The 14,144-nt window shown below is 49.6% G+C and overlaps 1 protein-coding gene across 1 annotated transcript; it reads left to right on the forward strand.

Moving 5' to 3' along the window:
* The first annotated feature begins 1,555 nt into the window (after positions 1 to 1,555).
* On the forward strand, positions 1,556 to 10,061 carry CCDC105 (coiled-coil domain containing 105). The gene is made up of 7 exons (XM_012662762.1): positions 1,556 to 2,232; positions 3,407 to 3,511; positions 7,984 to 8,182; positions 8,600 to 8,766; positions 8,870 to 8,965; positions 9,054 to 9,167; positions 9,665 to 10,061. The coding sequence occupies exons 1-7, from the start codon at positions 1,663 to 1,665 to the stop codon at positions 9,911 to 9,913; spliced, it is 1,500 nt and encodes a 499-aa protein (XP_012518216.1). The 5' UTR covers positions 1,556 to 1,662; the 3' UTR covers positions 9,914 to 10,061.
* Positions 10,062 to 14,144: the final 4,083 nt, after the last annotated feature.

The following is a 14,144-nucleotide window of genomic DNA, read 5'->3' on the forward strand; positions in this document are numbered from 1 at the left end:
TCATTTAATAAATATTTATCGAGTGCTTGCTCTGAGCTCCTATTTGTTCCGGGTGCCACATGAGCGGGGGAGGGATGCAGTGGTATATAACAGAGGCAAAGTCAACGCCCTCAGGAAGCTCACAGTCTGATGGGGAAGGCAGACAAAGGACACAAGTGAAAAACAAATAAATGCCCATTGTTGGCTGGATGAATAAACAGAACTATGGTATATACACAATGGAATATTATTCAGCCATTAAAAGGGATGAAGCAATGATCCATGCTACGATGTAGAAGAACCTTGAAAACACGATGCCACGTGAAAGAAGCCAGACATGAGAGGTCACATTGCATGACACTATCTGTATGAAATGTGCAAAACCTGCAAACCCATACAGGCAGAAAAGCAGATGCGTGGTTTCCTGGCACTGAGGGCACAGGGGAATGGGAGTGACTGCTCATGGGGATGAGGTTTTATTTGGGGGCGATGACAGTGTTAGAACTAGATACAAATGGTTGTACAAACGCCTCTGAGTTGCGCACCTTAGAATCATTCGTTTCATTTATGAGAATTTCATCTCAAAAAAAAAGAGAAACAAATAAAATGGTCACAGCATGTGATTGACGCCTTCTATTTCTTCATCCCACGTGTATTCAGGGCCGGCTATGTGGCATGAACGTACTAGGCAGTGAGAATACAAGACCAGCACGGCTCCCACTCCCAAGGCCCTTAGATTCCTCTAGGGCAGGTAAGGGGTGACCCAAAAATTAAAAAGTAAACAAATAATGCATGAGATACTTTCAGATAGTTGTGAGGGCTATGAATACAGTAAACGTAAGACTAAGAGAGCGTAACCGCGGACCCACTCTAACCAAGTAACCATTGCTTAAGTTGTTACAGATGACACAGAGCCAGAACTGCATGTCGGGTAGCCCCTGCACGTGAAGCAGGACAAAGCCTTAACCTCCTAACTGTTAACAGCAGCGGCCTGGCACACCCACTGCATTGGCATCACCCGGACCAGTTAGGAACGTAACAGTTTGACCCGCTCACCCCTCCAGATCGGGGAGCGTTGCCTTCTGTTTCTCTGCCAGTCGATTTGCAATAGAGCTCTTTTCCTCCTCGAAAGCCTGCGCCCCCCATTGGCTTCTATGCGGTTGTGCAGCAAACCCGTTTCTCGGTAGCAAGAGCTCCTTTTGAGTAGTCAAGGAAGACCTGTCTAAGAGGTGGGACTTCTCTGAAGAACACCAAGAACTCAGCCAAGGAAAAATATGAAGACTGAAAAAGAACCAGCCATAGGAAGGACATGGAAAGGAGTATTCCGTGCAGAGGGAATAGCAGGTTTAAAATTTAGAAATGGGAAAACGCTTAGGATGTCCTAAGAGCTGGAAGAAGGACCATATTGCTGGAGGGTTGCTGGATGGGGACTTGCCCAAGGAGTCAGAATTCCAAAGCACCTAGGCCAGGCTCCAAAGCAAAGACTCCATCCTACCCCTCCCCCAGCTTTTCCCCTCCCCCACCTCTGGAATTCTGTCTCCCGTGTTGCCTCCGTCGTCGCCACGGTGATGGGCACTCTCAGTTCACTCGCTCTACAGGCCAGGAAAGAGTGTGTGTCGTTGGAGGGGTCCCCGTCCCTCCGCGTAGGGATCCCGGGCCAGTCCGGGGCGCCAAGCAGGGACCATGCCCGTGTTGGCGCCCCCGGCTGAGCACAGCCAGGACACTCGCGTTGGGGCCCCAGCATGGCGCGAGGCCACACGGGCCGAAACGAGGAAGGCGCACCATGTGACTGAGCGCTGCGGGCAGGAGGCGGTGGCCATGTGGCAACCCAAGGAGAGCGTGCGGGACCCGAACGTGGCGCACCACCTGTGCCGCGCCGCCTACATCCAGCCTTGGCGCTTCCGCGTGGAGATGCTCCGAGGCGGAGGCCACATGGAGAAGCCGCCGCCGGGCGAGGGCGTCACGCTGTGGAAGGGCAAGATGAAGCCGCCCGCCTGGCACGCCCGACTGCCGCTGCCTCTGCACCGCGACGCGCGCGCCCTGCAGACGGCCGAGGTGGTGCTCGCGCACGCGCGCGGGGCGCGCCTCACCGCCGCCCGCCTCGGCCGCGCGCAGCGCCAGATCAACGGGCAGGTGCGGCAGCTGCAGCGCCAGCGCGAGGCCACCGACCGCAGGCTCAGCGAAGTGCGCAAGGGCCTGCTTGTTAACCAGCAGAGCGTGAAGCTGCGGGGCTACAGGCCCAAATCTGAGAAGGTGCAGTCCCCCAGCCCAAGTCTAGTCGCGAAGACTGAGGTCTCCGCTACCGGGTGTTCAGCCTGGGAGAAACGGTCCCCATAGAGAGAGAACACCTCTCAGGCCCCAACTCCGGTGAACAAAGGCACGAGAAAGAAGGGTGCCCCAGGATGAGGTGCCTAAACCCCCAAGTCCCTGAGGGCGAGACCCACCAAAGAGGATAAGATCTTCCACCCTTGCCGCAGAGGGGGAAACCATCCCAATCTCCCAGCCGGGAAGAGAGGGTGAGACTCGAAAGTCAGACTCTATCAAAGTCTTCCCAAAGAGCAAAGCCCACGGCCCTCAGCCCAAGCATAAAATCACCCAACCAGCTGCCAGGCGCAGAGCGTGAGACCCTCAATGCTCCGATCCTAGTGAAAACACACTCCCAACTCCCAGTTGAGGAGAATAGCTGATGCCCCAGTCCCAACCAAGGTGAAACCCTCGGAAATGTGAAATAAAACCCAACCCTCTAGCCTCAGGAAGTGAGAACCCTCCCCAGGCCTCATCTGAGAAAAAGAAGTCCTGCCTACAGAGTGAGACTTCGGACTCCCAGTCCTTGAACCTGAGAGTTAGGCCCCTGGCCAAGGAGAAAGTGTGAGACACCCTACTCCCAGTCCTGATGAAATCCCCTTCCTAAAGTGAACCCCAAAAGGTGGGAACGTTCCAGCCTCCCTGGAGAGAGATGAGACCCCAGTGGGTGGGTTTCCTACTCCTAGCCCCCAGATCCAAAGAGTAGGACACCCTAAAAGGCACACCCTCATCGTCCCTGTGAGGAGATCCCTCCATCTGTAGCTAGAGAGAGGAGATAAGACCATCACTGAGGAAGGAGTGCCCAGCCCCCAGCCACAGGGAGTGAGAACAACTCCCCCCACCCAAGTTGAGTCACCTCCATCGCAGTCCACTGGGCTCTTATTGGTAAAAGGGAGAAACCCCCAGCCCCAAACTCCAGAGGGTAAGACCCCCCCCAAGTGACATCCCTCTGAAAGGATCAAGCCTTCTCAGAGAGTGAGAGCCCCAGAGGATTAGAGTACCCCCAACTTTATCCTCCAGACCCAGAGTTTATGTGGTTGGCAAACCCTCTACTACCCTGAAAAGAGAAATCTCTCTCCAGCCCTGTCCCGAGGGCGTGAGAGATTCCCTCCTTGTTTCCTAGATCCCTGACAGAGCTGACAGTATGCTTACCTGGGAGAAAGAGGAGCTAAAGAACATGAAGAGGAAAATGGAGGAAGACATGGAAAAATCAGAGGCCCTGCTCAAGGTTCGGAGTACCAGGGGCCAAGTTACGAGGGCTGGAGGGGGATCCCTGGCTGCCTGATGAACAAACCGCTCTGACATGGGGACTGTCACAACAGCACATCCCTCAACCCATACAGCCCTGATATTCACTTCCCATTTCCACTTTGCAAAACGGAAAAACTGGGGCTGTGAGTGATGAAGCTGGGCTGTAAAATAACAATGAACACCCACTCTGTGCCAAACTCTGTGCAGTCATTGAATCAACTCTTTAAAACTGTCCCGTGGAATAGAAACTATGATCCCCTCATGAGAGATGGGGAAACTGAGACTCAGAGAGAGGCGACCTCACCTGAATCAGAGAGCTGCCATTGGCGGAGCTGTGGTTTCAGCCCAGGTGTCTGGAGTCTAGTTCCTTACACTCTAAAGACTCCACCTTTGTCAATTTCAGCTAGGCATGGTCTCTCACTGAATTTCTTTATAAGGACATGAATGGAGGTGGGAAAGCACCGGATCTCAGGGAGCCTTTGGGACCTGCTAGGATTACCTGGTAACCTGTGTGTGCTTTTGACTTATCCCCTTGATCTGTATTAATCCAGCACCCTGTTGTCCCAGGCACCGTGCTTGGCATTGGGGATAAAGTATTGAACAGGACAGAACTCACCTTGCCCTTGCAGAGTTCCCATTCTAGGGCCATTCAAAGAAAAGGGACAAGCTGGGGAATGAGGTAGGATTTAGGGGCTGGTGTGCCGCTGTCCGTGGTGCTGAACTTCAAGAGGGAGCATTCTCTGACCCACTGGCATACTCTTTCAAATCTGGTGATTCCTGAGAAATCCTTCCAGGAAGTCTGAAGCAAGCAAGGGAGAAGACCATGACAGTGGACATGGGAAGTAAGGACTTGAAAGAGAAAAAGGGAAGTAGGAAGGTGGGAAAAGACAGGTATAGATAGAAAACAGGTTGCTGGAGAGGACCTGGGATGGATATTGCTGGAGAAAAATGCCCACCACTAAGCAGACTCGTTTGAGTTTAAAATCATGAATTCAAACTTCGAAAGTGGCCATCAGAACTTTCCTGGGGATCTCCCTCTGTCCCATTGGACAACTTATTTCATTCCTTGTCTTCCTTCAGACCTCTACAACTCCCTGTTTCTTCCTCACTCTGCAATGACCCCAATGCATGGAAGCCACCAAAGGGAACCTCTCTCATTTTTACTCTGTCAATCCTATAAGTCCATCTACCTCTGCACCCACCTCCTCCTGCATCATTAATATTTCCTTCTCTGTTGGTGCCTTCTCACCAGTGAACAAAAGGAGAGTTATTTTTTCATGGGTGCACATCTGTTTGGGATGATGAAAACATTCAGAAAATGGACGGCAGTGACGGTTGTGCAAGAATGTGAATGTAGTTAACGCCACTGAACTGTACACCTAAAATGGTTAAAACGGCAAATTTTTATGCTACATCTATTTTACTACAATAAAAAAGCCCACGTTTCTTGATCCTACGTGCCCCTCCAGATAATCCCTTGTTTCTCGGGCTAGTCAATCTTGACTGCACATGCTGACTCGCTCATTTCCTTTAGGCAGGAACTGGACCTGTTTTACTGACCACTGCATCCTGACCAGCTGGCACGCTGCCCAGCATACAGTAGGGGCTTGATGAATATTTAAGTTAATGAACAAAATCCTGTAATCCCAGCACCTTGAGAGGCCAAGGCAGGAGGGTCGCTTGAGGTCAGGAATTTGAGACCTGCCTGAGCAACATAGTGAGACCCCACCTCCACAAAAAAAAAAAAAATTAGTAGCTGGGTATAGCAGCACAAGCCTGTGGTCCTAGCTACTCAGGAGGCTCAGATGGGAGGATCACTTGAGCCCAGGAGTTCAAGGCTACAGTGAGCTATGATCATGCCACTGCACTCCAGCCTGGGGAACAGTGCAAGACCCTATCTCTAAAAAACAAAAAAATAGTAAGAAAAAACTTTTAAATCTATTTTTTAACCAAATGAATAAATCCCAAAGATATATACAGAGAAAGAAGCTGGATATATAGAGTATGATTCCATTTAGATGAAGTTCTAGATTCAGTGAGCTTTTTCTTAAAGGGCCAGACACACATACACACCACATCTTCTTTATCCAGTTATTGACTGATCGACAGTTAGGTTGACTCTGTATCTTTGCTATTGTGAATAGTGCTGAGACAAACATACGAGTGCAGATATCTTTTCAAAACAATGATTTCTTTTCCTTTGGGTAGATACCCAGTATTGGAATTGCTGGGTTGAATGGTAGATCTAATTTTAGTTCTTTGAGAAATCTCCATACTATTTTCCATAGAGGTTGTACTAATTTACATTCCCAGAAACAACGTATAAGTGTTCCCTTTTCTCCATATCCTCACCATCACCTAATATTTTTTGATTTTTTTAATAATGGCCATTCTGACTGGAGTAAGATGGTATCTCATTGTGGTTTTAACTTGCATTTCTCTGATGATTAGTGATGTTGAGCACTTTTTCACATGTTTTTTGGCCATGTATATGTTGTCTTTTGAAAATATGTCTGTTCATGTCCCTTGCCCACTTTTTAATGAGGTTATTTGTATTATTTCTTGTTCAGTTGTTTGAGTTCCTTGTATATTCTGGATAATAGTCCTTTGTCAGGTGCATAGTTTGTGAATACTTCTTCCCATTCTGTAGGTTGTCTGTTTACTCTGTTGATTATTTCTTTTGCTATGCAGAAGTTTTTAAGTTTAAGTCCCATTTGTGTTTGTTTTTGTTGCATTTGCTTTTAGGGTCTTAGTCATAAATTTTTTGCCTAGGCCAATGTCCAACAGAGATTTTCCTAGGTTTTCTTCTAGAATTTTTATAGTCTCAGGTCTTACATTTAAACCTTTAATCCATCTTGAGTTAATTTTTGTGTATGGTGAGACAGGGATTCAGTTTCATTCTTCTGCATATGGCTATCCAATTTTCCCAGCACCATTTATTGACTAGGGTGTCCTTTCCCCAGTGTATGTTTTTGTCTGCTTTGTTAAAGATCAGTTGGTTGTAGGTATATGGCTTTATTTCTGGCTTCTCTACTCTGTTCCACTGATCTATTTGTCTGTTTTTGTACCTGTACCATGCTGTTTTGGTTACTGTAGCCTTGTAGTATAATTTGAAGTCAGGCAATGTGATATCTCTAGCTTTTTCTTTTTGCTTAGGATCGCTTTGGCTATTTGGGCTCTTTTTTTTGGTTCTATATGAAGTTGAGGATTGTTTTATCTAATTCTGTAAGAAATTACATTGGTACTTAGATAGGAATTGCATTGACTCTGTAGATTGCTTTGGGCAGTACCTCACCTAATTACAGGGGAATACTATTCAGCCATTAAAAAGAATGAAATCACATCTTTTGCAGCAACACAAATGGAACCGGAGGCCATTGTTTTAAGTGAAATATTGCATGTGCTCACTTATAAGTGGGAGCTAAATACTGCATACACATGGGCATAGAGAATGGATTAATAGATATTGGAGATTCAGAAAGGTGGCAGGGTGGGAGAGGGGAGTGGGATGAGAAATAACCTAATGGGCAACTAATCGGGTGAGGTTTACACAAAAAGCCCAGACCTCACCACTGTGCAATATATCCATGTAACAAATCTGCACATGTACCTCACAAATCAGTAAAAAGAAAAATTTTAAAGAAAAAATAAATTTAAAATTCTTTGTTAGAAAATGGGAACTGGGTGAGGTGATGGCTATGTTAGTTTGGTTGCGATTATTTCACACTGTATTCATATATCAAAACATCAAGTTGCACACCTTAAATATACACAATTTTTATTTGTCAACTATACCTCAATAAAGCTGGGGAAAAAACAAACTGGATAAAGAATAGATTTTAAATGATTTCACTACAAAAATAATGATAAATAGGTTAAGTAATGGACATGTTAATTAGCTTGATCTCATCATTCCACACTGATACATATATCAAAACGTCACATTGTATAACATAAATACATACAATTATGTCATAGGCAATATATGTAGCCTGAACATTTGTACCCCCGTAATATGCTGAGATATATAAAAAAAAAAAAAGAAAGAATTTAAATAGAAAATAAAGTCGACCATGAAGTGTGGCATGATGTGGGCCAAAGACAAAAAAGAAATCTTTTTTTCCTGAGACATAAACATGTCATTCCTAAAAGAGATTTCATGAAAGAAAATAATTATCTGGAACGTTAAAGAAAGAATTAAATTAAAAAATATTTCCATACATAAAAGCCTTTACCAGCATTAAAAAAAAAGAGGGGCTCAGGTACATCCCCTCCCTGTCCCCTTTCAGCACCTCCTTGCCCTCTCTGACCCCTGGAGAGGGTCAGTTTGGAGGCAGAAATGCTTTGCAGCCTGTCAGTCTCAAACCCCCAGCAGAGAAATCACTTTCAGACACCTCCCCTCAACGTCCCAGCTCACGCTCTGCCTTCTCCCTCCTCCCCTGCCCCCAGGCCCTGGCCTCCTGCCGCGACACTCTGGCCTTCTGCTGTAAGGAGAGGCTCCAAGCCGTGGACCTCATGAACCAGCCACTGGACAAGGTTCTAGAGCAGGCCGGCCGCCACTCATGGGTGAACCTGTCCCGCGCCCCCACCCCACGCACTCAGGGTCAGAAAACGCCACCTCCAGATCCTGTGGGCACCTATACTCCAGGTAGGAGCCACCAGAAGGAGTCCACTTTAGCGGGTGTCACTGGTGCCCACCCAGACACCCTTGACATTTGGGGCACCCCATCGCTCATGTAGCTGCCTCCTTCCCTGGGGAATGGCCCTGGACCCAACGCGAGGACTGAGAGCCCATCTGGAGCTGAGCCCACGTTCTCGCCTGGCTTTCCCCCCACACTGTGTGAGCTCAGTCATTCACAGGCTCTGCTTCTAAAGAAACCAACCCAAGACGCTACTCGCACGACCCCCCCACTAATAGCCTCTCCCCTGGGCTTTCTCCCAGTCCCTCCATAAAGCCGCCTCGCCCGGGGCCCCCCACCATCTGAGAACAGAGAGGGGGACACAGCCAGCCAGGGTCTGGGACAGGGGGGCTTGGCGAACCCACGCGCGCCCTGTGCGTTCTCAGAGTGCGCCGCGGCGCTGAACGAAGCCAAGCTGTTGTTGGTTGAGTCCAAGGACACCTTGGCAGAAATGGCAAAGAACGAAGCGGAGATGCGGGAGCAACAGTTACAGATCAGCGACCGCGTGTGCGCCTCTCTGGCGCAGAAGATGCGCGAGACCTGCGAGCTGAAGGTGGGCTCCGCGCGCGAGGCCGCGGGCGAGGGCGCGAGAGCACCCAGGTGAGAGCCGGCCTGCGGGAAGCCCGCGTGATGCGCCTGCGCTCCTCCACCTCCAGGAAAGACTAAACATGAGTGTAGGACTGATGAGGGGGACGATCCACCGGTGCACGAAATTCAAGCAAGAGATGTACATCACCCGCGGCCTCATCAAGGTACGGTTTGGGGGACGCGTCTACGGGGGTGGGGACAAGGGCGCCCTGTAGGCTGGGCTTCACTGCTCCGCCCACCGCACTCCGCCAGGGTCCTCTGTCGAAACGTCACCTAGAGACTCGAGAAAAGTTGGACAGACCCCTGGTTCGCGTGTACCAGAGACACGTGGGCACCCAACTCCCCGAGGCCACGCGTCTAGCTCAGGTACGTCCCCTCCCTGTACCTCTTCCGCGCCTTCTCGCCCTCTCTGGCCGCAGCCCCGCCCTGGTAAGTCTCCTTCCTCAAGCACAACTGGACCAGGTAAGACCCCCTCACCCAGGTCTACCTGTCGTCAGCCCTCGCCCACGACGGGCCCTTCAATACACACACCTGGCTCAAATAAGTCCCCTCAACCCCTGTGCGCCACCCCCCCCACACACACACACACCCCTTCTCCTTTATCGTGCACATCTTGCCCGGATACATGCTCCCATCCCAGGTCGGTGCCCCCAGCCCGCCCTGTCGCGGGTTCTTTTTCAAACACACCTAGCCCATCCAGGTGTGCTCCCCTGCTCCCACCCCATATGACGCCCGCCCCTCTTCAACTGTGCTTCCGCCACACACACACCTGGCGCAGGTGTGCCCGCCCACCCCTGATAGCTCCCCGCCCTCTGCGCCGGCTCACCGCTCTCCCAGCGCAGCCCCGCCACCCGCCTCTGCAGGGCACTGACAAACTGCAGCGCCACATCTCGCACGTGGAAAAGAACCTGAACGAGCTGCTCGCCATGCAGAAGAACCTCACCTGGAGCCTAAACTGCAAAAAGATCGGGTTCGATGTTGACCACAACGTGGTGCGCCTGCGCCTGCGCCAGCGCCACCCGCACGTGTGCTACGAGCAGGCGCAGCGCCTGGTCAACGACTGGGACCCGCGCACGCCGCCGCGCGGCGACACTGACGCCGCCCCCGAGTGATGGGCGCGCCCCCCGCCCCAGCCTGCTGGCCCGCGATGCTGGCCCTGCCCTCGGAATGCAGTCTGCCAGCCCAATAGCGCTCCCTATCCCCGACTCCCCCTCCGTCTAATCGCCCTCTAACAGAATTTTAATTAAAAATATTAATTATCCTTTATCAGGCACTTACTGTATGTGACTCACTTACCTTACAAGTTATAGTCAGTATATCCTGGAAGTTAGCAGGATGGATTTGGGTGCCAGATTGCTGGGATTCAAATCCTGGCTTCCCAATTTCAAGCTGTGTGGCCGTGGGCAAGTCACTGTCCCTCTCTGGCCTCCATCTGTCCAACCTGTAAAATGAGAAGCATTAAAACACCCACCTCAAATGGTTGCAGTAATAAGATAGATGAGTTCTTATGTGTAAGGCTTGTAGCATGGTGGCTGCATATAGTATATCCTCAATGCACATGAGCTGTTACAATTAGCATCTCCATTTTACAGTTGAGGAAACTGAGGCACAGAGAGGTTACACAGCTTGCCCAAGGTCACACAGGTGGTAGGTAGCAAAGCTGGGATTTTCATCCCTGACTCTAGAGCCTGCACTAGAAGCAGAACTCCTCAAAGCTCTGCTCTGTCCTCACCCCGCAAAGTGCCAGGGTCCTGAGCCAGCTGCTAAGGATGCAGCAGTGAGCAGGGATGATGCAGTCCCTGCCCTGGGGAAAGTCACAAGTTGATCCAGTGCAGCCAACACCATCCTTTTGGGAGCAGCTCTGTCGTGGCCTCCTACAGGAAGCCCATCCTGATTGCATCCACCCATGCAGTCATAGCTCTGTATTCCCACAGCCTCTTGGACACCCTGCTATCACAGACCTCCTCATACTAAACTGTGATTATCACCTGCTCTTCCCAGGAAGACCCCAGGGCGTGGCATACATAGAGAAGGGGTCTTCATTACGGCCACAAATATCTCCTAAGCAATTGCTCTATTCGGTGCCAGAGGCTCTGTTCGGTGCCAGGGATACAGCGAGGCTGTGTCCCTCCCTCATGGAGCTGCCAGCACACATGCCAAGAATATTGGTATTTTTTGGCAAAGCCAGCCAGTCATGTGAACACAAGTGGCAACATTTTACAGAGAAGGAAATGAAGTTCGGAAAGGTAAGCTCATTTTCCCAGGGCTACACAGCCAGCAAGGAGTAAGGCAGGATTTAAATCTCTCTTGCTGCACACTGCAAGCAGGGACCAGGATCTTCATCGGGCCCCACAACAACCACCTGGAGATGGGGTAAATTGTGCCCACTGGAGAGAGAAATGTATGGGAAGGAGAGAGCCACCCGCCTGGGATTACAGAGTTGGGAAGAATGCATGCTGGGCTCAGACCAGCTGCGATTGACCCAACTGCTGGGCATCACAGCCAGCTCCCTTATCTCGAGAAGGACCCGACAGCCTGGGGGGTCACCGCTTTAGAAGAACACAAACCATTCTTCTTAAGACACTTCCTCCCCGTGCCAGTGAGGACACCAACAGGAAGCTGACGGCACACTCGATTTGAAGGAAGTTTAATAAAGAGACCACAGTTGATCCTCATTATTCGAAGGTTCCATCTTTGTGAATTCGCTTACTAAAACCCATCGGTAACTTCCAAATCAGTACGGGTGGCGCTGTCACAGTCATTTACAGGCCTGCACCTTCTGTGCACGCTCCCCCAGCTGAGGTCAAACACGGCGACACTCTGCCTTCTTGTGTCGTCTCTCTTACAGGAAACAAGCGTCCTTGCTGCAGTCTATTTAGTGCCATACTTTTTTTGCGTTTTTGTATTTTTTGTTCATGATGTTGCTGCTTAAAATAGCCCCCAGCGGTGGTGCCCTGAGCACAAGAAAGCTTTGCTGTGCCTTCGGGAGAAAATGCATATATAAGATAAGCTTCATTCAGGCATGCGCTAGAATGCCGCTGGCCGTGAGCTCAGTGTGATTGAATCTACCGTATATATTAAATATGAATAAGGTGTCTTGAAATAGAAACACACAAAACAAGGTTACGTCTTGATCAGTTGACAAAAATATTGTGACCTGAGGCTCACAGGAACCTAACCCTGTGTTTTCCCGGGAGCTGTGGTTTCAGTATTCGCTGATCCAGTGTTTGCGGCGACTTTACAGAACGTAACTCCTGTCGATAATGGGAATTGGCTGTATTTGCAAAGGAGCGGGCAGGGAGTAGGGAAACCTCAAGGGATAGTGCAGGACCAAGGCCCTAGTAACTGTGGGCAGCCTTTACCACCTGTGGTTTTGAAAGGACAAAGCGAAAGAGCTGTTAGCAGTTGGAAGCAGCCAGCTGCAATGCCCCTACCTCCTCTCCCTCCATGGGCCAGCGTCTCCTATCAGTCGGAGCACCTTGCTGACCTCTGAGTCTCTTGCAATCCTTCCTGGGGCTGGGGCTTGTTCCTTTGCCCACACCTTCGCCCATCCTGGTGCCCAGAAACCTTGCACAGAAATGCAAATACTCCCTTTGCAAGCAATGCCTTGCCCTGGGGTTTAGCACCCTGCCACTCTCAGCCTTGCTGACACAGTCCTGGTTTGTCACCGGAGCTCATACAATGTTCTCAAATAGCATTTGCACAGTCCCCTCACCCTGTCACCTCAGAGCTGAGATTTCAGCTGCTGCCCCATATGTGAATGAATCCTGGGCACCCAGCAAGCCTCTCAATGACACCATAAGGTAGGTGTCACCATCCCTACCTTAGAGGTGAAGAAATAGGCATGGAGCACTGGCAAGATCTGTAAAGGCCACCCAGCAAGTAAGGGGCCAATCTGGACTTTAAAAAGTGTGGGGATGCCCCGTCCGCCCCCCAAAAGTCCTCCCACGCCCCCAAAGAACAGTCCAGGTACCACCTGAATGAGAGCACCTTTGGCGCACATCATGCTGCGGATTCCAGGGCCGTGCTCCGGACCTACGAAATCTGAATCTCAGGGTCAGGGCACGAAAGTCTGCATTTCTAGTGGGCTTCCTCGGGGAGTCCGACACACACACCAAGGTTGGAAATGCATCACCTACATGCTGCCAGCTTCCCAGGGCCAACTTCCGCACTGGGCACAGTAGACACTGCAGGGAAGAGCCCACGAAGGTGTTTTCATTGTAATTCCTTTTCAAATCAAACCGAAAAATAGGAACAGAATAACAATACATAATGTATAGCATTATGTATTATTTATACTATACACAACATTATGTTGTATAATTATATTATCAATATTAAGATTAAAAGTATTTAAATTAAAAATCCAGCCTGAATTATATTCATCTTTATAACCAATGCAGGTTTTCCTTACATTTTTTTATTATGGTAAAATATACATAAAATTTATCCTCTTAGCCATTTTTTTTTTTTGTTGCCCAGGCTAGAGTGCTGTGGCATCAGCCTAGCTCATAGCAACCTCAAACTCCTGGGCTCAAGCGATCCTCCTGCCTCAGCCTCCCGAGTAGCTGGGACTACAGGCATGCGCCACCATGCCCGGCTAATTTTTATATATATTTTTTTAGTTGTCCAGATCATTTCTTTCTATTTTTTAGTAGAGACGGGGTCTTGCTCTTGCCCAGGCTGGTCTCGAACTCCTGACCTTGAGCGATCCACCCGCCTCAGTCTCCCAGAGTGCCGGGATTACAGGCGTGAGCCACCGCGCCTGGCCCCTCTTAGCCATTTTTAAGTGCACGGTTCAGCAGCATTAAGTACATTCATGTTGTCGTGCAACCGTCACCACGATCCATCTCCGGAAATCTTTAAAACTCCTGCAAAATGGGCACTCCATACCCATTAAACAATAGCCTCTCCTTCCCTCCTCCCCCACCCCCTGGCAGCCACTATTCTACTTTCTGTCTCTCACTTTGACTATTCTAAGTACCTCACATAAGGTATATCGATGCAGTTTTTTTAATGTTTTAGAATTTTGTATGGAAGAAAGGGTCCACAAAGGTAAAAGTGCCTCTGGCCTTTAAAACCCAAAACTTGACCCTGCAACTTTCCCCTTAGATATTGGGCACATTCTTCTCATTCACTGATTTCCTTTATCAACATCATTCAATAGCATCAGCAAAGGCCAGCCACTGTGTGAAGCATGAGGAGAAGGCATTTTTGCACACCAAAACATCCCATTGATTTTACCCCTAACAATCAAATCCTTCTATGTTCCCCCACCCCCTGCCCCAGCCCACTTCACCTTCCAGTCTAACCCACCATCAGCTCTTGCCTCGTGGTCCTAAC

This window comes from Propithecus coquereli, unplaced genomic scaffold, assembly GCF_000956105.1.
Source record: "Propithecus coquereli isolate 6110/MARCELLA unplaced genomic scaffold, Pcoq_1.0 Scaffold777, whole genome shotgun sequence".
Taxonomy (NCBI): Eukaryota; Metazoa; Chordata; class Mammalia; order Primates; family Indriidae; genus Propithecus; species Propithecus coquereli.

Coding starts and splice junctions, on each gene's coding strand:
- CCDC105 (XM_012662762.1), top strand. CDS start 1,663: ATGCCCGTGTTGGCGCCCCCGGCTGAGCACAGCCAGGACACTCGCGTT. Junction 2,233..3,406: donor ACAGGCCCAAATCTGAGAAG/GTGCAGTCCCCC, acceptor CTTGTTTCCTAG/ATCCCTGACAGAGCTGACAG. Junction 3,512..7,983: donor AATCAGAGGCCCTGCTCAAG/GTTCGGAGTACC, acceptor CCCTGCCCCCAG/GCCCTGGCCTCCTGCCGCGA.